The sequence below is a fragment of the Cyanistes caeruleus genome, chromosome 5 (assembly GCF_971803275.1).
Source record: "Cyanistes caeruleus chromosome 5, bCyaCae1.hap1.1, whole genome shotgun sequence".
Classification (NCBI taxonomy): Eukaryota; Metazoa; Chordata; class Aves; order Passeriformes; family Paridae; genus Cyanistes; species Cyanistes caeruleus.
Genome location: NC_141705.1, coordinates 12,597,448 through 12,624,431, shown reverse-complemented (window position 1 = coordinate 12,624,431; position 26,984 = coordinate 12,597,448). Strand labels below are relative to the sequence as shown.

At 39.5% G+C, this 26,984-nt stretch overlaps 1 protein-coding gene across 2 annotated transcripts in view; it reads left to right on the top strand.

Annotated features, from left to right (window-relative positions):
* EVC (EvC ciliary complex subunit 1) overlaps positions 1–24,239 on the top strand; it is a 49,548-nt gene extending 25,309 nt beyond the window's left edge. The window contains exons 12-21 of one of the 2 annotated variants that reach the window (XM_086889216.1): positions 5,840–6,052; positions 13,345–13,454; positions 14,046–14,256; positions 16,401–16,607; positions 17,381–17,525; positions 18,400–18,505; positions 20,473–20,599; positions 20,860–20,953; positions 22,141–22,243; positions 23,263–24,239. In XM_086889216.1, the coding sequence (XP_086745342.1) occupies positions 5,840–6,052; positions 13,345–13,454; positions 14,046–14,256; positions 16,401–16,607; positions 17,381–17,525; positions 18,400–18,505; positions 20,473–20,599; positions 20,860–20,953; positions 22,141–22,243; positions 23,263–23,344 (1,398 nt within the window). In that variant the 3' untranslated portion in view covers positions 23,345–24,239. The remainder of the gene's footprint in view (positions 1–5,839; positions 6,053–13,344; positions 13,455–14,045; positions 14,257–16,400; positions 16,608–17,380; positions 17,526–18,399; positions 18,506–20,472; positions 20,600–20,859; positions 20,954–22,140; positions 22,244–23,262) is intronic. The other variant, XM_086889217.1, reaches the window with a different exon arrangement.
* The last annotated feature ends 2,745 nt before the right edge of the window (positions 24,240–26,984 follow it).

Here is a 26,984-nt window from a genome sequence, read left to right as displayed (position 1 = left end):
ATTTTATGCCTTTTAAACAGATCAAGATAGATTTATATAACCCTCTAGCACTAGGGAAGGCTGTACTGCTATAGTAAATTTAAGAATTATCCAAATTGTTGAATAAATATGTAAAAATACAATGATCTGGAAGCTGACTGTGTTTGCATAGAACAATTGAGTAGGTTTGTTTCGTGTATGCATGAATAAATCAATTAAAATGATTTAACCAAGGTCAATGGAATCTGTTGATGCCTGAAGTGAATGAATGAGCTATATTTGGAGGATAATATAGGACTTTTCAGCCACACTAGTGGATTAAAATAGTGTGCAGTAGGTGAATAGTCTGTGTCTAGACACAGACTCCCTAACTAATTTTTGAAATGTGTGTAGAAGAATGGGGGAAAATTATTTTGATTATCACAATGTATCATAACTGAAGGGATAATTGTGCAAAACTAATTGAATGGATCAGCCTAATATTTTCATGAGCAGGGTCTGCAGAGTTATCCTGTATACAAAGGATTTTTTGTTGGTTTTACCATAATTTTCTATTACATGGCAGCAATAACACACCACCCACCCCACTGGCTGCCCCAGTGTATCCAGTTCTGTTTCTCTATTAATGGCTACTTCAAGTCTGTCTCAAGTTTTAACATTTCAGATAGTCACCAACTAATCTTTTCCCTCTTTTTTTTTTTGGGTGTTGTGTGAACTGCCTAGGTATTTCAGTAGGGAAAGGAGAAGTGAAGAGGTTGGGGGATAATAGTTCATTATTAAGAAAAAAGACATGCAGATTGCACAAAGGAAATCACCAACTAGAAATTACACAGTATGTGGTAAGATAGGTCTTTTTCTTCTGCCTTTATTTCAAAACCATGAAAACACAATTTATTTTCATTTATAATTCCCCTTTGCTGATAGCAGTTCACCAGAATGCTATTTCATTTGGCTTGACATGGGAATGAAATGCACGAGAATTTAGTCTAAAAGCTATGAAGTCATGAGTGTTATCAATGGGCAAGGCAGTAGACATTTATTTTATGAATGGGTAGACACAAATGTGAGTTTGAGGAAAAGTAATTGATTTTTTCCTTTTTTAATAAAAAGAAAAATATTTTTGACAAGAGGTACAGATTCTCAGAGATTTACTCTTTCATTACTTTCCTTATGTAATTTTGTTAAATTACATTTTGTTAAACCTGAGGTTAGGTTAGGTTATATATAGGTTAGGATATGGTTAAGGATGCTGGACTGCATTTCTGGGTACCAAGAGCTGGCATCTTTTTTAGAGTAATCACTGAAGTTTGTCTCAGGTAGAAATCCCTGTCAAGAGACCTCCACCTCAGAGGTTCACTTTTGAAATTTTTGCCCTTGTGACTTACCCCAAAAATACGGTATCATCTGATAGATTAAATATGTGAACTCAGACCATGGGAGCCCATTCTATTTCTGGGTTTAGGCACTATTAGATTTGTTTTGGTCGCGGCAGTTAAGTCTGATGCAAGATGTCTGATAGGGGCAGCCTTCATTCTAAAGTTTTTCTCTTGTCTTACTGTGTAAGAAGATGTATTTTACCACTATGCAGATTCACAATTGGCTAATAGTTAGATCTCATAAAAGTCATTACCTTATCCACAAAGGCATATTTCTAAAAAAGGAGTGCCAAAAGAGAAGATTGAAACTGCCTCTTGAATAAATCAAAGACCAGTGAGGGAGCAAGACTGACATTTCAATAAACCTTCATTTTAAATGTGTGGAAATTAAGCAGTGGGGCTTATTTATTGACCTGTGCTAAGGATGACTTCAGTGTCACTGTACTTTATTGATGTTAGGATGCTTAAAAGCAGGTAGGGTTTTCATTTCCCAGTTGACTTTCCAGAATTCTTCATGTGGAAGAGAGAAGTACATGCAATCAATTTTTCCCCATTTCGAGTGAGTGTATCTTCTGAGTATATGTGAAATATCTTCTAGTGGCCAGTGCTGTGTGTGTGTCCAATGTCCCAGAATTTTTTTTATGTATTTATGGGATGTATGATCTGACTATTTAATCCCTGTCCTTTGTAAGATGCAATATGGGTTGGGAGATGAATCTCTTGCCTCCTAACCAAGTGTCCTAGCCACTGAGCTTCTGGAGGTACATGGAACAGGGTTATACAGCTTTGATCAGATACTTCAATTCCTTTAATAAAATGTTCTATCACAAGTTAACAAATAGCTGTGCAGTTGCCTCTTTGAGATAATATATACTTTTCAGTGGCAGGCATGTAAAATAAAGTACAATCAGCCTTTCTAAATAATTTTTTCTGCTTCACAATTTCACTATTCACTCATCTATATATAGGAGCCTTTTAATCATTTAGATTTAAGGGGGAGAATTAATATTGTTTTTTGAGTGAAATCTGATAAGCTATGTATTTCCCCTGGTTTTTGACAAAATTATATATTTACTGCCTTGTTTAAAATTCAGATGCACTCAGCATTTTAATCTAAGCCCATTTTATTTCCATGTGTACCCCGTGGTATTTCTTTATGCTTGATGTATTTCACTAGGGATTTTTTCAAAAGCTTTGAGATTGACTGCCAGGTACTACAAACAGGTTCATTCAATACAGCAATCAGCTATTCTATTAATGGAATCAATTTGAATGAATTTCATTAAGTCAAAACTCTGAAAACAAGAGATGGCATATCAGGAAGCTTGTAAAAAATATTTGTAGATGCTCTAGTCCAAAAATAAGACCCTGGAAGCAGTACTGATTTTTCTTTTCTTTCCTGTGGAAAATAACTTTTATGATATATGGTGTGCCATCCCTGCTCACAGACTTTATTGCAGTTTGAAATCAAGTACATTCCTTAGAGTACAAATAGTTTTGAATTACTTGGCTATCTTGAGTTGCTGGGTAGAGTTCAATCACATCTGCAATCTTTCCTAAATGTAGACTTAGTATTTCCCCTCCCAAATTTTAAAAGGCCATTCTGCCACATGTTTTGAAGTGCATTAAACAGCATGATCACTGTGTTGTCCCTGTGGTATGGCCTCTGGGTACAGCATGCTCTCCTCTTGGGTCTGCCTTGCAAGGGTTGCCTGGGCTCTGATATCCATGTGATTATCACATTGATGAGGTGATACAGATAAGTAATTTTGTAGGAACAAGACCTAATCACATTTTTCTTCAGTGGCTGTCCCATGTTTTTGGTAGTGCCAAAAGCATACAGTATAATTTGAATGTGCAGGGGGTACAGAGAGAACAAAATGACAGTGACAACAGGGAACAAAATTTTTGTTGTGTGCAAAGTATTTCATAGCAAATAATAACACAGAGCTGTGAGCATGCCAGGGAAATGCTATCAGTTCCACAGCAAAATGTGTTCAAAAGGGATTTAGCTGCCACTGTTTAAGAACAGAATTCCTTAACACCCTGCCTGAGATATTTTGATCTACTGCAGTAGAAATGCCATGGACTCCTCTAGACTCCTGAACTATTTCAGACCTAATAGAAATTCTTATATCACTGAACACCCAGTAAAGGCAGGAGAATTAACATGTCCTGAAAGGCTGGTAAAGCTCAGAGGAGAGATGGTTTACAGAGATAGAGCCATTATTCTTTAAATGTTGTATGGGATATGCAGATTAGAAATGCAGTACCTTTGAGGTTATGATAAATCTGAGAACTTGGAGCCTTGCTTTTTAAAATAACAGCAGAAGAGAGAATTCAAACAAACCATTTGGCATTGCTTTTGCCAAGCTAAGCCAGGCCCACAACTACACAGATGATTAGAATGGTATAAATCATGCCTCTTGTTATAACAGGAACTTGTAACTCTAATAATTAAGGAGTAGGTATGTAACTCTAATAATCCCTCAAGCAAGTGTAGCAAATGTTTGCTTAATGATACTGTCATGTCTAAATTGTGAACAATCATTAGAAATGAGAAAAGTATTATCAGAAGTTAGATATTATGTTGGGTCTTTGGCTACTAATTCTCATACTTATGGCCAGTACTCATTTTCAAAAAGTCATAGTCCAATTTTCAAGAATTTAGAATGCTTTGAAATTAAAGAAAGCCCTGGGAGCCTGATTCTGAAAATTCTGCCTTCTTTAAACAGGTAAGAGAGTGGAAAGGACTGAGACAGCTCATCACAAAGGTGTAGTGAACATGTTTTGTAGTGTCGTGCCTCAGTTTTATCCATAAGAAGAGGTTACTGCAGAGAGCTGTTAAGCTATTTATTGTCTGTGAAAGTTAATTAATACGGTGATTAGCATCCTAGAGGGATCATAGGAGGAAAATAATGATTTAGTACTCAGTGCACAGCTTGTATATTTTACAATAAATGAGAAATACTAAAATATTTTTCAGAAATCAATCAGGTCAAAGGATATTCATAAACCTAACCACAGAACAGATAAAGGTATTGTGGAAACATTACATGAACCCCAAATGTATCATTCTGGGGGCACAAAACCATATTTCACATTCAACCTAAGTTCTGGTCTTCATTTCTGTGTTCTTGTCCTTGCACTTGAATATTCTCTTTTGGTTTTTGTGGAGTTTTATTATTGTTTTTTAGTATTTTGTATTTTATAATTCAATATCTAGCAGTTCAAATGAGCTTTTACACCACAGTGCATTATAGCAGTGTATTTCCCCAGCAAAAAAAAAATTCCACTAGAACTTTTGTTGTCTATGATAAATATCCCTGTGTTTCTATTGAGAGGTACTAGGTCTTGATCATCTAAGAAATTGTAATTAAACCTGTTTTTAGGCAGCATCTAGAAGAACTGACTTGTTCTTTTAACAGGAATTCTTAAACGAGTTTTAAAAATATCAGTATTCTAAATAAAATGAAGAAATATATGTGTTTTCAAGAGGGTTAACACTGGTTGCAATGAAAGCAAGCCCAGCTAGGCAGTAAAGCTTTTTGGGCTGGTAGCATCATGCAGAGCTCACCCAAAAATAGCTCATCATCCTGCAGGAATACTGCAGTGTCCGTGTGACTTTCCAGTGTGGTTTTGCTCCCTTTTCGGCTGAGAAAGCTACCTGTCCCCACTCCTTCTCCCCAGGAATTATCTCAAATGGCACTAAGTTTGCCAGCACAGCTCCTATTACCACTGTGTATTTGACAGTGAAACTAGAACAGAGTTTTTAGTTTGAGTGCCATCTGACTAAATCACCTCAGTGCTTCCTCTAAGTGAAACAGCCTCAGCAATTAAAAACTGTTCATATGGGACTAGTTTGCTTAAAATCAGAAGATGTTTGTTTTCCTAGGCTTGAAACTATTCTGCGTCAGAATGAATTTGAATAATTCTGTTCTTCAGGCATTGAAGAGTGTCATATTTTGAAGTACCAGCAACTGACATGACTAATGTCACTTTTGTCTAGCTAAAAGCCATAGCATCTCTTTTAACTCTTCCCTCTTCCTTCATTCATTTAATTTCAGCACCTGAGAAAATGTGCCTGTGAGGCTACACTGGATTGTTTCCACAGCAACTTTCAAAAGAGTAGTTTTTATAACACATTACCATAGCCAGTAAAATAAGATACTCTTTTCTACTGCAGTCACATGTGAGCAACAGTTAGGGCACAGGGTCTCACGTGCTCTTGCCAATGTTGTATTTTAAATGCCTTGTGTAGCTTAAACCAAAACATTTAAGTTGTTCCATCCATAAAACCTGGTCTTTTTAACTCAAGCCTTAGTGGCATTGGATTTTAGCTCTAGGATTTGGTCACCAGCCCAGTGTATTCACATGGTTCCCTCACTGGCATCTATCATGGAATATACATGGAAAGAACTCCAAAGGGCTGGGGGCTCACTTTGTCACCTGTTTCTCTCTGTCCCTCTCTGTCCCTCTGTTAGGAGCTGTACTCTAAGGCTTCCCATGCTTTAGCAGAGTTGGTGACGGAGCTGTTTCTTCAGACCCTGCCTGTGGTGACCAGTCTCTCTGTAAGAGAATGTGAGCTTCTGAAGGAGGAATGGCAGGAGAATTTGGTCCCTCAGCTGGAGAAATGGGAGAACCACCGCCAGAGGCGCTGGAAGCTTTTCCAGGAACAGCTATTGCAAGAAAAAGAAGTAAGATCCATGTTGTATTTTGAGATCTCAGTGTCTGAAAAATGGGATACAGAAAAAAATTACCAAGCTCCTTATCTGTGGGGAGTGTTTAGTGTATAAATATACAGCCTGGTCCAGAAACAGCTCTAGCCTGAGGAGGAAGCAGTTTTACCTGCAGCATGGAGTGAATATGTATGCTGTGCATGTAGGCCTGCATAGAGGAGTCAGAGAGTAATTACTGAACATCTGTCCACAGTGTTTGACAGCTTTGTCAGCACATAAACACTTTCAGGTGAGGCTGCTCTCTGATGTCCTCAACTCTTGGCATCTACAGAAACAGTTCAAAAAATCCTTCATCAGGTCTGTTTGGAGAGGGTACATATAAATACAGTTTACTGGCATGGAAGCCTTGCAATGATAAATATCTCTTACTAATTTTTATGCATTAACACTAATAACTGGAAACGTATGATACGTACTTTTATAAACTTACTCTACTCTGTGAAGGTGAAAAAACAGGGAATCCAGCTTTCCTGCTCAGTGTGTGCCCACCATAGGGGGCATTGACACCAGAGGAGAGAACAAGAGTAAATGCTGAGACAGGTGTCTTTAGCATCAGACTGGGGCTCAAATATACCTTCAGTTTATTCATGCAGTGCTATGTGTCTGTCAACACTGCTTCTAACACAGCTTACTCAAAGAAATACCTTCTCTATTCAAAGGTGTGTCCTTTCCTAAATGTTGAGTGTGTGCTGCAATGTAGAGAGTAATTGGAGCTTCTTAAATAAAAGGTTGGCAGATTTCTTTAACACTGGCAGAAACATATTTTCCCTTGCCCTCATTCTCTGAAGTGCCTAAACAGTCCAATACTCTGTTATTGAAGTACTGAGCAGGTCCCTAATTATTGCAAACTGCATTAAGGTGTTCAACTTTTTTACCCACTCATATTTAGGATTCTGCTGTAAAACACCGTGATTCAGGATACTGTGGGCTTCCTATTAAATCTGGTAAAGTTCTTTGCTAACCAGTGGGTTTAGAACACCCTTGGAAATACAAAAGTAAAATACTTCATTGAAAATTCCGAGACATTTCCTTTTTATTTCTTCTATATTTTCCTTAATCTGGAGTTATGCAACATGCATCTCCCTGATCTTTTTATATTTCCTTCATTGTAACTGAACTGTTTTGAAAAACAATCCTGTTTTTCTGTTTGGTGCCACAGGGCTATCTAGCAAACTAAACTAAACTGTGCTTGGGACCAGCCCCCACTGCCAGTGGGTCTGCTCATGTGTTTAGTTATATTTGTACTTCCCAGGACTGTTGGCTGGCATTTAGTGTTTGATTTTGGCATATCTGTACCTTCGGTGATTAATGAAACAATGTCTGACCTCATTTTTACTTTTTAATTATTTTTCTCCTTTTAATCAAGGGTTAGATTGAATACCTGACTTGTCAAGTTTAAACCTTCCTGTTCATTTTCACATTTATCAAGGGTGCACAAATTTCCTGTCCTTATATGTGCATGGCCTGGAGGATATCTTGTAGTGCACAGAGCCCTAAGCAATGTGGTGATATTCACTGTCATAAAAAAACACAGGGAAACAGGAGGTTCTGGTGTGCAACTTATGAAAAATGTCATGTCAGAGTGCACATTAGGGCACCTGTGGCCTTCCCACTGTCCCACTGAGCCTCAGCCATTGTTCAGGGATGGAGAGGATGCATTTAACAAGAGACTCACCACAGAGCGTCTCAAGTCTGTCGTTTACCTCCAAAAATGCTGTTTGTACATTCCTCCTGCTATCATTGGGCACGCTGTTGAGTGGAGAAAGCATACCCTGGGATTTTTTCTCAAAGGATTTAGAGGATTAGTTCATCTCCAGCACTCAGCTGCTAGATAATAGGTCTTTGGGCAGCACTGTGTGATGGATTCATTATATGTGAATTCAGGTGTTTTGGTCATGCTCAAGCATAGGTTATTTAAATTAGAAAATTGACTTTCCATCACTTTGTGTACCCCAGCATGAATAATGTAAAGCAGATGACTTCCTAGCTGGAACAAAAATAAAAAATAAAAAAACCAAAAGGTTTTCTGACATCATTAACAGTAATTACTGAGGTATAGAGCTATAGAGGAATTAACTTAGCAATGACAGCGCTCTCCCACTGGTCTCTGACTCACCAACACTGCAGCCAGGCTTTACTCAATACAAAAATTTCCTGAGTGGCAGACAGAGCTGTCCTAAGGACAAGTGATTCTGCAGGATAAATTCCAAGAAGAGATAAGAGTTTCTCTTAGTGAGAAGTTTATTTTATGATTCCTCAAGACAATATTCTGTTCAGGACCCTAAGTACCTTCTTTAACTTAATGCTTGTGGCTTTTTGGAAGGAATTTGAACTGGGAAAAAATCTGCTTTATCTCAAAAGAGAGCATGCTGGGAGATAGCTATTCCACCAAAGAAATGCTGGTAAATTTTCATGAGTCTGAAAAACATCACAACCCATTATATTAGGTTCAAATGCAAAGTGCATCTCTTGTCCCTTTCTTACTATAAAACAGCAGCATGAACATTTAAGCAATAAGCTGACACTTGCGTCCTTACAAAAAGGAGCACTTGGTTCCCACGTTAAGAAAAAGAGATATTGGACACTTGTGCCAGGTGATTATGTCATTTGGGAGAACCCATAGGTGTTAGAGTTCTGGGTCTGACAAAAGATCCATAAATCAACAGTCATGTTGACTGGCCTTTTAAACTGTCAGGCATTTTGCAGCAGGAGATATGTCCTTCATTTCCCTCTTGATAAATGTGCTATGCTAAGAGTTACACAGTCACCTGCTTTACAGGCTTGGGAAGTTTTAACAAAAGAAGACTTTTCACCAGGGTATTTATGTGTGCTTTTCAAAGTGGCTCTAAAAGACATTTTTCCCTTTACTTCTTTTTAGATGATCTTTCCTAGCATTTATACATGTCTGGAATATGATGTCCTTGGGATGAAAAGAATCACTTTTACAACTGAAAAGAAAAAAGAGCAGTTTCATATATAACTCTGCCTTGTAGGATTGTGGATATGAGTGAGGCAAATTGGAATAAATGACTAATGAAAATAAATGTAGAGCATTTTCCCACACAGTCCCTCACTCATGATTTCTGTAGAGAGCAGTTTCAGGGAGCAGCCTCCTGCACCAGGATGAGACTCACTTGGCAGTCAGTGTGCATCGCACCCCATCTACAGGCTGAGACAGAGAAATCACTTTCCTTTCATTCCCTGAATAATCTATGCTAAAGATGTCAAAACAGAAGGGAGAGACATATTCCTCACCTTTATTGCCAGAGAGTAATACTTAGCTTCAGAAGATCCTGTAATGGTCTCGTAACCAAGAAGCAAAATATTTGGAAGCCTACATAAAAAAAATGGGATGAGATTTCCATCCATTCCCACATCATTGCTTGGCACCCAGAAAGCTGAACTGGCACCTGCTTACTAGCTTTGACATGGTGTGCATTTTACCACTTTCTCTGGTTTATTTTTTCATAGCTATTGGAATAACACTTCAAGAAGCCAGATGTTCCTTAGAGCTTTACTCCCCCATTTACCATACTTCTGTCACTGGTTTTACTGGTTGAATGCAGGAATCAGAGAGTCTGATCTCTGTTGCAGCTGCTAAGTCTGTGCAGCAGCATGAGTGTGTCCCCTCCATGCAACCTATCTTTGAGCAAAGTAAGGCTATTCCCAAGAACAAGAAAGCTTGGAGATGTGTGTGGTGACTTGACCCAACACAGGAGTATTGGTGCAAGCACAGAGCCTGACCTTGCCACCTGGCCTGAAGAAGTAGTTGTCTCTGTTTTGCTGGTTTTCAGCCACATGCCAGCAGCCTCAACATTCCCAGAGAATCTTTGCTGTCACATTTCTGCCTCTCTGTGTGAGGTCTTCATGTATTTTGGAGGTGAAAAATACCCAGCTCTGCTAGCTCATCCCAGTGAGCTGCCTAGGCGATGTTTCCAATTGAACTTATAATATCCTGTTTATTCCAGCTGATTGTTTCTATCTTGATCATCTTCCTAATGGCCTTTTTGAGACAAAACACTGGTTTAGTATTTGGTCTAATTCTCAATCTTCCTTATTTATTGTCTCATCATAAGTGTTTAATAATTCCTCCTCTTGTTCTCTTACTACTTACCCAGCTGAGGCACTTTTACTGTTCAGTTTAATAACTGTGTGCTGGAGGAATTTCTGCTGTATTCTCAGTTTCCCATTGGTCTCAGGGAGGTGCAGAGACATTTTATAAATTCTGCATACAGATTACCTCAAATGAACTCTTAATGGGAAAGGTGACTCATTCTTTAGAAGGAACTCTTCACTACTACAGAACTAGGCTGTTTCTTCATAAACAGAAGTAAGTAACAACTACCAGAAGCACTTTGTAGTCATTGTTATCACTAACAGTGATAGGATATACTTTTGGATATGATATAGTGATAGCAAGTGAGATGCTATATTTTGGGTTCTTGGCTGCAATATTGTATCATTTACCATTCCAATTGTAATTCAGATATCATCTCCTGTGTTCTGTCTCTTGGTGATATATATTCCCATGTTTGACTTGCCCTTCAAGAGCAACTTCTTAGTAAATAATCAGGTCTCCAAAAATGATGGAAAGCCATATCTGAACTACAGCCAATCTCTCACTGGAAATAAAATTACTTCCAGAAAGTAAAAGGTCGTTTTCAGACTTTTTTTTAACTGCTGAAAGAGACATTAAAGTACACAGTGTGATGGATCTACAAGGCATGTGCAGAGAGGTGTGAAATACTAGGAGCTATATCCACAGAGCTGCTAAAGGAAAATGCTGATAACAATTATTACTTCAAGCAAGTCTTTGCCATCTGTCATGATGATACCTGGAGACCTGATAGACCTTAATTTGATGCTTGCAGCATGCAATCAGAGAAGACACTGTGCTCAGCTGTGCTCTGTGATTACCAGACTCACATAGACTCAGATCAGTTGAGATCTGGCTACACAGGTACGTCTGAGGCTCTTGCTGAGAGCAGCCTAGTGGGTCTCCAGTGCCATGCAGTCTTTTGGGCTGTGCTTCTCATGCTCAGCAGCACTCTTCCCATCTGTCACTTGTTGACTGCCTGCTCATCCTTGTCAGGCATCCTGCTCAGGAACATGTGTTTTGGTAATGTTTTCTACATTGAGTGAGGTCAGTTAGATGTGCCGCTGTGTATTCTACATTGAAGGCACTAGCCATGAAAGAAATACATTTTTATTTTGAAGCCAAAGATGACAAAGTTTCTGATGTTCTCTGCACATCCCAGGGGAGTTCATTCTGTGCTCACAGAGAAAGCCTCTCTCCTGCTTCCCAATGAAAAAACACATATCCAGCAGAGAGGCCCAGTATCACTCTTAATTTCTAACACTAACAATTGTGCAATTACACATTTGTGCTGGTTTTAGCACCATATGGAAACTAAACTACAAATGAGCCACTCCCCTTCCCCTGCCTGTTCCAGTAAGGGAGTGGAAAAAGCAGAGACTATGGGTTGAGATAACGATTTACTGAAAGCAAAAGCCATGGAGTAAGAAATGCACTGTAACAACAGCAATATTAATAGCAAAGGTACACAAAAAGAGAAGGTGCTTTACCCAGAAAAAAAGGAGTTCACCACTGGGAAGAAACAAAGAGATGGCAGATGCTCCCTGTAGGTCATGTCCGCTTGGCTTCCCAGACAATGGTAATATGGAGACCATTCCCACTCACTGCCCATGTGGCCATCAGGAACAAAGGCAGGATGGTAAAGAAACTCCCATGGCTAACATTTCCCACATCCCCCAGCCTGAAACAATGAAAGCCAGTGACAAATAAATCCCCTGAGGCAGGCTGCACCACTGCTTTGCTGTTCAGTTCTGCACAGGTGTCTGTGCCACTGTTTGTCCCTCCGCTGTGCTGGTCCTGCAGGTCGCTGCCACTTTTCCAACCATTCTGCCATCTCCTTTCAGCTCAGCTCAGCTGGCCCAGGCTCAGCCCAGCTGCTGTCAGTGGACCTCCCCATTGCTGTCACTGTTGCCAGTGGGGTTTGATCCCACCAGTCCTTCCCTGTGGCAGCTTCTGCACGGGCTCTGTTGGTCCAGTGCTGCTGCTGCTGAGCGTTGCTGCCGCTGTCCTTTCAGCACCATGTGTGTTCTGGAGAAAATGGGATGGGGAACAGGGGTGCTGATGGGAGCTGGATCTGCAGGGGCTGGTGCTGACACCCTGCTGGAGAGGGAGAGGCAAAATGGTGCCCACTTCTGAGGGGCGTGCTCATTTTCACCCCAAAACCACCCCCACATTTATGATGTGGGTAGTACAGAATAACAACTTGGATGTGCCCACGCCACACTCGGCTCCACCCCCTCCTGCAACCAGGACAACATCTAATACTTTGCTGGACATGCTGATACAGTGAAATCTACCTCTCTGCCATAACTGAAAATTTAGTCCCTCATGTTCTGAATGACACTGGAACACAAAGTGAAATTGTCAGACACCCTGGGTATTATATTTAATTTAGGGCTCTGGATACATCAGCAGGTAACCTGCTTTTATTCAGCTGTCAGTAGCCTAAAATATACTCTTCATCTTACAGTGAGAGCTGGAGCCTTGCAAATATTTCAGCTTATGACTTACTCTTCCTTAAATATTGTCAACATACTAAACAAAATCCTAAGTCCATATCTCCAAAAGTTTACAATCTAATGGCAAATCCATCAAAATTAATTTAAAGATGAAATTCTTTGATCAAAATCTCACTGTGAAGGAGCTGTAAACTTGCAGTCCATATACTTAACTAATCATGTAATCTCCATTTCCAGCATATTCCAACATATTCCAGTGTTCACTGTGACAGAAGTGTGATGAAAGATGATGTCTTTATTTTGTTCAGTGAAAAGAAAAACTACATTCTCTACTCGTGAAAATAAAGCAACAAATAAAAAGATTACTGCAACTTGCTGATCAGAGTCAATGTAGTATTTTGTGTCATATTGTTATCTTTTTCTTGTTCCTCTGTTGTTGAAACCAAAACATTTGTAGGAGACACAGCTCAGGGCTGATGCAAACCAGTGCAAAGCTCCTCTTTTCAGTGAGTTTTGTTTTAAGGTTTTGATAATTGAAAAAAATATTCCTAAACAGAATAATTTTAATTCAGCATGAGTTTCTTTTTGAAAGCAAGGGATGATTTTTTTTAGCAAAATAAACCCTTGTTTCTTTATGCAGTGACTGGCTGAAATCAGAGTATCTTATATTTGTAATTATTTTTTCCTGCTTTTAGCTCTGGATAACAGAATATGCACTGTCTGCTGTGATGCAAAAGCACCTGTCTGAGAAACAAGAGAAGATAATTCAAGGTGTCGTAAGCAGACTAGGATGCCTCAGCGATGAGTAAGCACAGTTTCATCAGTCAGCAATGGAGTAAAACTTCACTGATAAAAACTTGTGTACATTACATTGTGGAAAGCAGTGTTGAGGGACTATTAGCACCTTCTGACAGACAGCCAATTGCTCTAGATTTTTGTCTGAGTATCAAAAGCAAATTCAAAAAAATGGACATGACTCCTGGAAATTAGGAAAAAAAAAAATCTTATGTGATTTGTCCCTGGTGTGCTTTGTGAGTATCTGCTGTGTTTGTGAGTGGTTTCTAGTTTTGAACCAGACTCTTGGCACTCCCTGTGTCACAGTGGAGTTGCATTTTCTGCAAGATAAAATGTTAATTCCAGCAACATATAGATGGTTATTTAGCTATTTTATTTCTGTTTTCATTTTAATTTAACTTCAGTGTGACAGGACTAGAAGTGTAACACAGCAGTACCCATTCTTTACACCTTAGCAGCTTTCCAAGGCATGCTTTGTACAAAAAGACATTGCATGGCATGAAGAATAACTTGTCACCTTTAAGCAATGACTTTGCTGAACATAGGTGTACCAAAGCAGCAACCAGCTTCACTGATGGATTTTTAATGGTCCTTTTTACAGGTCTGTTAGCTATATACTGCAAAAGCACCGACTTCTGCTGTGTTCAGTACTCAGAAGGTTAACCTTCCGAAGAGTTGGAATGGCAGCCCTGGCGCGCATGCGACTGTCCAGAAAGAAGAGCTCGCTTCAGGAGCTGAGAGAGCAGCATACCCTGCAGAAGGGATCCTCCCTGTGCCAAGATGAGGACCAGTGGCAGTTACAGAAGGCAGTGGTAGGTGCAGTGTCCAGGTGGGTTGTCTCCAGGGGTCTCATATGCTGTGATATTTGGCATTAGAAGAAACCATGGCAGAAGTAAACCATAAAAAAAAAAAAAGAGTTCAAGCTCCAAGGAGAAAGAAAAATGTTCTCTGTCAAAAATGTGCACATTGCTGGCATAGGAGGTCTCTGAGTGTGCCTGTTGTAGTTTGGGCAGGCATTTTAAAATCCCTTATACTTCATTGAGTGTATAGCCATCTGTGATATGTGTTACCCTAGCAAGCTTATTTAGCAATTTATTGATATTATATCAATACTAATACTACTACTAAAATACTAATACTAAAATACTAATAGTAGGAAAATACTAATGCAAAAAGGATGCCAACATGTATAAAAGACTTCTGCAAAGCTACTGCTTCAGGGTAAAAGAAGCTCCTACTAATTCTGCTGGGGATCATAATATGTACTTGAGAAGTTCTTACTGGAGCATTAGGAGAAATTCTTACTCCTACCACACCACGCAAGTTCTTCTATAGCTGTCATAATTTTTCATTCTTTTTTCTCTCTCTCTCTGTCCATAAGAAGATCAGCATCTTGCTTTCCACTGCTCCCTCTCACTTAGCTCACATGGAGACATTGATTGATTGATGCAATCACTGGATTCCCCAATGAAAATGAAATGTCCTCAGGTATTAGTGTTTCTTTGGCTTCTGTCCATTATAATCTCTTTCCAAGTCCAGCTAATACCCATGTCATAAGGAAATGCCTAAAAATACACATGTAAAATTCTTGCTGCTGAAAAAGTAGGACATAGGTGTGGAATGGGAAAAGTCAAGAGAGAAAAAACATATTACAACCAACCTGCAAAACTAGAATCAATCTATAAGATAGAGTCCAGGAGGAGGTTAATTAGCAGACACTCAACCACATTTTCAGACATACTGTGTTGTTTTACCCAAATTTAATTGGGTTGGGCCAGTTTTATACTGCTGGACAATGTCATGTCTATCCATTGATTTCCTATAGAATGTAAAATGATTAATGAATCCTAGCTTGGGCATAATCACATGACATTGGGTTTCTAAAAAAGATGAGAAACAGTTCAATGACATTTCAACTTTCTCAAAACCCTCAAAAATATGTTTTAGCTATAAATATAACATGTCAGAACAACCCATATTAATATAAATATACCTACAAATGAATGTTCTTTTTCTACTTGCATTTCTTATTTCCAAGAAAGCATCAAATAGGTACTATGCCTTCTCCCAGAATATTTTAATGTTATTTAGCCTTAACTGAGTATATAAATATGAGAAATACATCAGCAACAGAATAGAAGGCCCTCTGTGGCAGACTACTACACTTAAGGATGACAGAACAGGACATGCTGGTAAGCAGATACTACTGTTCACTAAAGAGAGCTTAGATGAAAAGTGTGCACTTCTCATGCACAAAAATGAAGGCAAGGATGGTCCAAAGACCTCAAGGGACTTGAACTCTTTAGCCTAAAAAATAGGTGTCTTCTGGAATATCGTAGGTTTTAAAACTAGCATCAAATATGTGAGTAGAGAACCATTTTATACATGTTTCTAATGAAAGAAGAGAGCACCTAGCAGTGTTACCAGATGTCAGGTTCAAAATGAAGAAATACATGGAGAAGCTTTAGAACTCACCACCAGAGGATGTTGTACAAATGGTTTTCAAGTGTTATAACACACCTCTGTGACCTGTCCCCAGGGCCATTGGTACTCCCTTGGGTATTGGTACTCCCAAGTACTAAGCCAAGTTTTTCTCAGGTAGACCACACAAACTGCAAGTTTTCCTGGTGCATAACTGCCTTTCTCCTCTGCAGTTTGTCAAGGCATCCACAGTTATCTCTTACTGGACTCAGGATATTTCACATACGTGTGAATACATCACATAGAAGTGACTCATAGGACAGGATGCAGCTTTTACTGTACATGTCATGACAGAGGCTATAGTTCTGTTGGAAAGGCAAATGTGCTAAAAGACTGTACAAACTCCTCTGTAAATTGTATTATTACAATTACTAAAACCGTGACATTCTGAATGGGTGCAGGCCTTTCTTTCAAAGTGAAGCTGACTCCAGTTGTTAACATAATTAAATGGCAGTGCTGTCTCACTGATTACCAGGAGTCCCACATTCGTGAAGAGGAAGAGAAGCTTGAGGAAGAAACACAAGAAACCAATTTAGAATTTCACCAGCAGCTAGTCACAGAAATCCAAGAAGCTCTTCAGTTTCTTCAGCAGCACATGGAGCAGGTGATTGGGCAGACACTGCTGCAGTACGCCCGGGGGGAAGCTGAAAGGAAGAGTTCAGATGATGGACAGAACTTCAAGGTATGGAAATGGTCAAAAGCAGTTTTCCAAACAAAACAAGGGCCACCTTGCACAGATGGAAGGCAATTTAATGTATGCATTAGCCTATGCCTGGAAGTGTCAGCAGAAGACCATTAGGATCTGTGTTAAAACTGAGCATGTTTTGCAAAGTATTTACAAGCTAACACTTATGTAGCAGTACAGTATTTGCTACAGCAGCCAAAACAGGTTTTATTAAGTCAAACACTGGAATAGGAAAAAAATTGTCACAACTCTTGATGGCAGAAGAAGACAGAAATGGGGATGATTATCTATTGATAAAGGGTTTGTGAGTAATTAATAGTGTTTGTATACTTATAGCTTAATATTATTTCATAGGTAATAAAATTAAAATTTAAACTTATATCATAGATTAATAATAAATAATTATTTTTTTTCTTTCCAAAGTAAACGTTTGGATTTTCTATGTAATGGAAAGTCAGAGCAGAGCTACACATAGATTAGCTTGCTTTGCTAGCAGTTGGCTTGGCTGTTAAAATGGGCTCTAGAGATTGAATGGATAGGGAAATGATCCCTTCCCAGATGGAGATGAGGCAAATTAGAAAGATTTTGCTGCAATTTTTCATGTTGAAATATAGCATGGTTTTCAGTATCTCAGTCTGCCCCATTTTTAAAGCCACATTTAAAATTCAAAATTTTGTGTGTACATACCAAATTAGGTATGGGGTTTTTTAAACAGTTCAAAACATTTTTGGGCTTGGAAAATTAATTGTGACTTGTACTGTCTGATATAGGAGAAACTGGTGGAATCTGCTGTTGAAAGTGTGTATGGGACCAGCAATAATATCAGTAGACTGGTGCAAAACTACTACCAGCAATTAGGAAAAATCACAGAAGGCTATGAAGGAAAAAAGCTCCAACATCTGAAATCCTTACAAGGTTTGTATGATATTGACAACTGTAAGACAATTCTGCCTCCCAGTGACTGTGCTTAATGTAGGGCTAGAGGATTTTGCTTCTTCTGGCATCCCTTGGCCTAGGAAATCTGAATTTAGTCTGCCTGGCACAGCCACAGGAGCAAAGGTGGGCGGGCACAGCCAGGCCAGCCCAGCCCAGAGTACACTCAGTAACTGCTCCCTGATGGTGCAGTTGGAAGGAAAGGTGCCTGTCAGCCTCTCTGAGTGCTCAGAAAAGGTTGGATGCTCCCCAGATGAAGGTTACATACCCTGATCTGTTATAAACCCATGCATTTCTCTCCTGTTTAGTTGAAAAGGAGTGGTACAGGGTCCTGTCAGATGTGCCCAAGCCTTGCTGCCAGGCAGGACTTAAGGGCCAAGAATCAGGAGCCTGGACAGCAAATAAGCACTCAGACACTGAGTGTGAGCATATGCAAAAGTAACCAGAATAGTTTCCTGTCATTTGAGGGGATATCTTGTGAAGCTTGGCATTCCCAGGAATAAGTCACCTCTGAGGGGAAGGTTTTCTTTATATTTCATTTGTTGTTTAGGTATTACAGTTCTTGCTTAAGGCATCAAGATCTTTTTAGAAAATTGCTGCTTTGAATTCCATCAGTTAGCCTAGTGGGAGAAGCAGGTAAACAGGAATTCAGTGACATTCCTGTCTCAGCTAAATTATGCATAAAGTATTCTCTTTGCAGCAGATCAGAGTGACAGAGTGTGTAAGAAGTTCTTGATATCCCTAAGGAGCAGTAAGTTTTGAAAGACTACCTAGAATCAGAATTAATTTTTGATGAAAGTTGTCACAACTCAGTTTTTAATTGTGAGCAAAAAAATTTTCATAAACATTATTTCAGCAGAAAGAAATGAAAGGATCAGACTGAAGAGTAAAGAGAAGGAACTGGCATTGAAAGAAAAACACACCAAAGGCCTCCTAAATGTGTCATCCACAGTCCACCAAAGGTCAGACCAGGCAGCAGCACTGCTGTCTGTTTAAACTTCGTGAGTGATTGCAGATCTACATAAATGTCTAGCTGAATAAATGTCTTGAGTTTGCATTTTATACTTGTCTTTGATAGAAAAGAAATACCTATTGCCAAATGATGTCTGCCCTTTGATCTCAGAGAATTACTTTCTTATTAAATAAACTTTTTGATGGTCATTAGTTACAGATTGAAGAACTATATTTAGGCAGTTTGAAAAAAAGAGAATGAAATACAATGCCAAAACATATGCCAAATTTTAAAAGAAATTTAACATAAATGTAGGATGGGAACCAATGCTGAATGTAATTCATTACATTTCATCCTTTGTACTTTGAACTTCAAAAGTGTTTGTTAGTTTGCTGTGGAGAAAACATATACTGAAAAACATACAATGAAAATGTTTGAAGCCCAAAAAAATACTCAAAATGGAAAGACGGCTTCAGTGAATGCCTTGGAAAATCAAGATTACTCACACTAAATTTAGAATGGAAGCCCTCAAACGTTAGTTCAATAAAAATCATATTTAATTAATTACTGATTGAATGAAACTTAAAGTCCAGACAAAAAGAACTGCAGTTAAAAAGGAGTAAGTTGTCATAAAAAGCTCTATGGCTTGTCATGTACATGATACATTTTTGTAGTCATTTAATGTCTTTACTCTTGCTTTATTATCCAGAAAAACACAACAGCTGCAATTTTGACATTGTAAAGAGGCTAAATCTTTCTTTAGACATTCTGTTTCTTCTAAACTGAAAGATATCATTGTCCACTTTTTTATCCTTGTGTGAGTTAAAGAAATGGATTTATGTAATAAAGGGTTACATGAAAGATCTGTTAGTTATTCATTATCAAATTTGTCATTTATTCTGACATACAAATTCACTTCTAGTTGTTGTCTCAGGTTTTTTTCCTCCCCTAATCTTTTCTTATATTATAAAACAAAATACACTGAAATTTGCCTTCACAAATTCTTCACAAAAAGCTTCACAAGCAGAAGTGTGGTATTGAAGAGTGTAACTATGCAGCATCTAAGCTGGTCTCATAATCATCAGTAATCAAACCTGTTTTCCTATTGCCATTAAGATTTCCTTCATAGTCTAGTCCTTTGTAATTAATTACAAGGCTTACATTAATTTATCTAACTCCTATAAACTCACCATTGTTTGACTGTTTTATTTCTTTTTGCCCTTGGTGCAAGGTTAGGACTGTGAGTTCAAAAAGCAAATGCTGAAAGGTAACCTCTGTAAGCAGTGACCATTACAATAGCAGCTCCATTGAGTGTAAATGGCAGGAACTATTTGTGTTACCTCCTTCCCTGAGGAATTTGATGGGTGATTTGCAGCATTGCTTTAAGGTAGATCAGGAAAGAAAACAGAAGAAATACAGCTTCAGCAAAGTTGCAGCCATTTAGGTTGTGCTCTATTAATGATAATCCTTAACCAGAAAAGTAAAACAAGTGAAGAATACAGTTGTTAATGGTTTCAGTTGCCAAGTCTTGAATTAACATGTTGATGGCTCAGCCTGGTACTGAAGAGCCCTGGATGAAATACCTAATTCTTAATCCCTTACCCTCACACCTGGTCTTTGGACAGCTTGGCCCTTTGGCAAGCAGAGTAAAACTGACCCTAGAAACATACAATAGTTTTGAAAGCAGGCTTCAACTTTAGAGCTCAATTCCAGCTCCCAGAGTCCAAGCATGGACACTGCAAACTCCTGTAATTCCTACCTCCAAAAGGACCTTGTATCCTATGGACAGCCAAAGCAGGTTATTAAAATAAGTAAATCTAAAAATCTACCACAAAATTTTCTGTCCCAGCAGAAGCTGGCTGGGCCAGTATTGTTAATGAGCTTTTCTCTCTACAAATCTTCTGGACAGACTTTGACAGGATTGTATTTCAACCTTGCACTGGACAACATCTATACATCTGCATTTCTCTTCACCAGGGTAGTGCTACAGCAAAACAAGATTTTGGCTCGGTTTGAACAGCAGCAACAAATTCGTCTGGAGTCTCTGAAACAGAAGCTGCTGGGATTGCACCACCTAGGAACTGAGTTGGAGAATCAACTAAGGGTAAATCAGAGTGAAATGGTTCATAGATCTGAAACATTCAGTGTAAAAACATGGGACAGATTGTAGGGGTCTCTTTGCTACCCTAGTTGAAATCAGTGCTGAGACATTACTGTCCTGTAGGAACTCTTCCCTGATCGTTTCCCATATTGCTTCTTGTGTTTCTGCAGTGGTGTGCCTGTTTTGTTGTGCCACATGTAATAACATAACCCAGAATTGAGCTGTGTTGTGTTCAGGGGTTGCTGCTTTGTCTTTGCATGCAGGAAGCAGAGCAGGACTTTGTGAGAGAGTTGGCTGTGCTGACCCGAGTTCCACTGACTCTGAAGAAGAAGCCTTCCAAAAGGAGCAAGCCAGCAGGTTGGTTCTATGCTGAATTGTTAAAAAAACCCCACATAATTCCACAAATCAGTGCAGATTTTGCATTATAACACATTTGAGTTTCAGGAGAGATTTTTCATCAGCGCCATTTCCCTAATTTGTAGAAAAGTAATGAAACCTTTCAAGGTCACCCAGTTCTCCAGCAGCACAGCCACAAACAAGTGTCACCTTTCCTCACCCCAGAGGAGCCTTTAACCAATAGATTACATTGTGTCCACTGAGGTAAGGCTTTTCCTTGCTGAAACCAAAACATTTTTCATATCTTTGTCATGTCCCTTAGAAATGACTCTGTTCAGCTCAATTGCTAAATCCATGGGAGAACAGTAGAGTTGAATCACCCAGCTTTCATTCTCCTGGTAGAATGGAAGAATTGCCTCCCACACATGACAATCCTACTGAATCAGAAGCTTGATCTATTTTTATGAATCTACTGTAGTTTTAACAAATTATACTAATTCATTCTTCAAGAGGTACTCGGGGGCAAATTTTTAGAATAGCAGTCATGTTTCCTGGTCCACATTTCAGATGCAGTGTACAAGTGTCATCCTTTGAGCTGTGCAATCTTTCTGTCATTATCAGAATGAAACATATGGCATTACATTTGAAAGATGCTGGCAGGCAAGATGGGTGCCTGAAAGGGAAAAGTAGCTCACTCACCTGCACAGTTTTGAAGTGTCTCTCCCCAGCTGTTGTTTCTCAGCTGTGCAGATTTGTTTGCCTTGGTAGGCACCGTGACTGCACAGATGTATGTGGAAGCTTAGTTCAAGGCCCTAAAAGCAGTGAATTCTTAACATCATGTTTTTCTGATTCAGATCACCCAAAAATATGAACTTGCTTTTCTTCTGTTTGGTGGTAATAAAAAGCCTTTTTGAGTTACTTGCTAAGAAAATTTATAATAGGGTTTTCACCTGTTGCACTACATGGAAGCTCACTTCGGTGTTAAGTGTGGCAGTTCACAGTCTGCTGTGTGAGAACTAACCAGTGGTAAAAAAAGCAGTGTGCTGGGCTAATGTAAGGTGGAGTGGTTTCCTTGGAATAATAATAGGTATGTGTGGAGTGTTAGAGTGTAATTTTTTTGTTTTAGATTTATCAGAACCAAACAAGCCTCTACTATATGTGATTATTATTATTTATTTATTTTTAATCCACTGCATTTGTCAATTCAGGTGAAAAAGCAAATTCCAAAAGGCAGACCATCCAGTCGCCCGAACCAGCAGAAAAAGATGAATATATTCAAGAGCCCCATGGAAAAACTTCTGGCTTATGCAGGTACCTTAGAGACTAAAAATAGGATATGTGAAAAGTTATTTATAAAAAAATCCCTTTTTTAATACAAAAACTTCAAAATCTACTTCTTAAGAAGGTATGTCAATCAAACTCAAAACATAATGCTTGCACTAGCTGAGCTTCCTTAGTATTTACCTCTCACATGTACTTAACCTTTGTTAACCCATGATCTTTTTTAAAGTTAGGAAATTCATCTGTATTTGCTTGTCTGTACTGCTATGTATTTTATAAATAGCTTTGATTAAAGGTAGAGAAATGAGAAATTCTATTTCCAAATTTCTTTTATTTAGTTTTATTTAAACCTGAGTCACAAACAGCATAAATCAGCAGAGACAAGTGAATTCAGTGGAACTAGGCTGAAATGTAGCAACCAAAATATGGTCTGTGGTATTTAGGCTTTCAGCTTCTACCTTTATTTCAGGAATAAAGGCAAGCGCCGGTCTTTGGCTGATGTGAGTAGCAGCTCCAACAATGGTTTACTTGATAGATGTTTCAGTTGGCTTATGCTGGGTGCTAACTAGAGAAGAAATGGCTACAAACCTGAAAGATGCCAGCTGATTACTACGGGCAGATCAAGCCAGCCAGCTGGTTGCTGTGGCTTGATATATTGAGCAGAGAAAATCCTGCTGACAGGCAAAGCAAACAGTTGGTTCTCAGGAGCCACAGGCCTTTGGGGGAAAGTATTTATCCCCTGAGTGACCTCAGCCTGGGACTGACTTCAGGAGATGGTTCCTTTTCCTGATGGCATCAACCCTTTTCATGCACTCCTTTCCCACAGCCAACAAGGGAGATGTGTGTAGGGAACAGGGACCCAACAAAAGAACGTTTATGTTTTTGCAACTTTGTTTTGACAGCCTCAATAGAGGCAGCTGAAACCAGTGAGTGCAGAAGTTTATATAGCAAGCGCCTTTCTTTTACCAAAATTAATTTCGTTTAAGAGGGCAGTACAGCATTTTAAACTGTCAGCAATTTTGTTTTCTTTTTCTTATTTATCCTTTCAGAGAGAAGTCACAGAGTTCACATGAAGGGGAGACTGAACCAAGGAAAAACTCGAAGATGTTAAAAAAGAAAGGCAGCAGGTAGTAAAAGCTTTTGTCTGAGCCGTCTGAACACAGTGTACCAAGGCATTCTTCTGGGGAATCTCAGCAGCTATAGGTACTTACTGAGCTGCTTTGCTGAGGAACAGTGAAAAAATCAATAATAACCCATAAATCCTTTTTAGCTGCAGACCAAGAATCAATCCTAACTTCCCTTAGCTGTTAATAAAACATTCCCTCTTGGTTTTGGTAAGGGGGAGCAAGGAAGTCTTTAATACAAGCTCTTGGAGATTGCTTGGGTAGTATGCTGGAGAGACAGTTTAGAGTCGGAATAAATCTGAGGAAAGTGCACTTGTGGAACAGATGTACACTGGGCCCAGGTCAGTGTATCCCTGTAAGATTTCATCACAATAGTGATGTACTGTTTACTTTTGAGCCTGAAATGTGATACATTGAATCTTCTTTATGAGTGTTACTTCGGCCTAATAAAAAGAGGTAAAAATGTAGAGAATATGTAAACAGGCTTCAGATGGTACTGATCCATCAAAAGATGACATTTGGTCTCTCCTTTGTTATATTTATGTCTTACATATGCTTTTTTAAATTTGTATAAAGATTTTTATATATGTATTTGTCTGCCTTTGTTTTAGAATTCAAATTGTTACTTTTAGAGAAAATGAGAGAAAACTGATTTACTCTTTCACTTTTTATACTTCAGTTTCTAGTCTTCTTCCTTAAGTGCACCCTTTTGTTTCCAATATACTTTGTTATGCTCATTATGTTTCCTATGGGAAATTCATGTTATGCAAAGCAGTTAATTCTTACTGGCTGTACAGAGCACCTGTATTGTGTAATAAATTGTCCCACTTAAGCAGTCTTACAGCTTTCATGAAGTGGGAGTATTCTGCTTTTTTAAAAATAAACACATATTTTGCAAATTATTAGGTTGTCCTTTTTTGGAGGATGGAGAGAACTACATCAGTTACACAGTTTCCCTCAGAAGTGCTGCTGTACAAAGGAGTTCACCAGGCCTGTTACACACACGTGTATAATGGTTAATTTTCATCTCAGCTGTAAAAAAAAATAATTCTAAATAGTACCCTTTCAAGCATTCAATTCTGGTATTTCAGCACTCTGTGGTATCTCTGCCTTCCCAGTCTGGACATTTTAGTTGTGGATTTTTCTTGGTGTTTTGGTTTTTGATTTGTTTTTTTGTTTGTTTGTTTGTGGGGTTTTGTTTTGTTGTTTGTTTGTTGTTTGTAACAGAAGCAGGGTGCTGGCGTTGGACAGAGGGCGTTTCACCCCTGCTCTGTCCCCGGGCACGGGGAGCTGTCACCATCGGAGCTCTCTCCAAATCCCTCAGGACAGCTCCTGCCACGCTCGGGGTGCAGCAGAATCTCCCGAGCGGCTTTCTCATTACCCAAAGCGGGTCTCCCCCGTGCTGTGCTTTGGCCAGCCCGCCTTGAAATGGCCTTTTCTCTGCGGTAGGAAGGTCCAGGCTGTCCCCAGAGCAGGGCAGCAGAGCCCTCTCCCGGGCAGCTGGCCTGCTGGCGTCCCTCGCTGCTGCAGGAGGCGAGCAGGGAGCCAGCCAGGGGCCCGCTGCCATCCCTGCCGGTTCCCCCGCTCCAGGGGACGCCTCCCAGGCTTCCATCTGCCTGACTTTCCTGGGATGCGGTTTCTGCAGACATTTCTGTTCTCCCACAGTCACATTAGCAATCTCCTGTGAAAACTCCCACTACTCTCGGCCTCAAAAGTTACTTCACTCCCCTTGAGTTCCCCCACGGATACACCGAGGTCCTGTTTAATGTCATGTGCAGATGAGCATAGTGTGACACTTCCCATCACGTCAGTGAGGCAGATATTGAACAAGACAGGGCTTAAATGGACCAAGAAACAAGTGCAGAAAATGCCAAACAAAACTCAGAGCAGTTGCTTTGCAGTTAGTACTGTTGAACTTCTATGTTATGTTTAAGAATCACAGACTTGGACTAGGGGAAAACAGGATATCTAGGCACCAGTCACAGCTCAAAACACTCAGTTTATAGTGCTAATCTATAGAGAACCCTCTCTTTATTCTGGGAAGGAGAATAGGGAGGTTTGATCATGCTTTACAGGTACATATAAAAAACAACGCAGAAATTTAGGGGAAAATGTCATGCCTTTTTCCTTCTGTTTTTAAACATCAAGGCTAACATTATTCCATCTCCCATACACTTGTCTCCCAGCAGCCCTCACTGCCATCACTGAAATTTGTCTGGAAAGTTTGTGGAAAGTTCATCACAACCATGATCCAGCCTTCCCTTCCATACCATTTGATTAATGAAGGTAGTTCCCAGCCTGGCCATAGAATTGGTTTTAAGCAGACTATTGCACATAGCAGTAGTGCATAGTTTTACATCATTAGAGCTACATCAGGTATTGAAAGGTCATAGCCTGTTGCAGATTTTTAGAAGTTTGACTGTTCAGAAAGCCTGAAAGCTCTGCACTGCTTACAGCTGTAGTTGAGATAACAGCAGCTCCTCACCAAGTTTCCATCTCCCAGCTTGGTTGGTTCCCTGCAAGGGAACAAACTCAAGTGCAGTTTCCTCTTCTGCAGCATGCACTCGGGATCACCAGCTAAATCCACATTTTCTTTACTGGTAGTGTTTTATTTTTTTAAGGACAGGTTAGTGAAGTAGGAGCAGGGGCACTGCTATGAAATAGACTCCAGGTGAAGTCTGGAGAAGCACCCCTTACCTTGCTTTGTTTTGCTGTCCATGAGCAATGGCACACGCCATCTCTGATGGAATCACAGTAACTATCCAGGTGAGGCATCCTTCACCTCACCTGGTGAAGCAGAGCTCAGGATCCATGGGTTTTCTGCAGGCTGCCTCTCAGCAGTGCCACAGCAAGAGCAGCCAAGCTGCAGGGGCTTAGGCTGCTTCTTCTTGGGGACATCACAGGAGAGTCACGTTGACCTGACAGGCACAGTCTTGTTCACACAGGAGCACTGAACCATGAAAGGCCTCTCAAAACACCCACACATACTTATTCACAGACACTTCACTGTGAAAAAATAAATGAATGTTAGCAGTGACTCTTCGACCAGCTTGTAGGCAGAGGGATTTTGGTTTAAGATGCTGTTAAGTGTGTAGGGAAAAGTGGAATCTCAACACAATTTACACGATGATTTTTGCTACCTCAAGTGTGACAAGCCTCATACATGGAGCAGAAGTTTTATTTGGAGGTGAGCAACCATTGCTACTTGCACAAAAACGTGCAAGAAATGCAATAAGGAAATTGTAACCAGCAGTTCTGAAATTTTCATGCTGTCAAATTTGCCAGGTAGCTTCACAAACCAGCTGCATTTCTGCTGTCAAGGTTACATCACTGCGACTCTTGCTGGCTGTCAACACTCATAGCAAATGGGTTGGAACAGGACAAGGCAGATGGAGATTTGGCATTTCAGGATTGCCTTACCTGCTAGGCTGTAGGTTATTCCAGGGCACACTGTCCTCAGGTTTCTCTGCTAGTGTTTACTTCCTATAAAAAACCTGAACCTCTAAGTGAGCAATATATTTTAATTCATATCATATAAAATATCTGAACCACCAAATGAGCAAGGAAGCCTAAGCATGCTCCAGGCAATAGGAAATATGAATTTTAATCCTTAGCAGAAGGGATTGTTATGAAAAGCTTTATTTTTC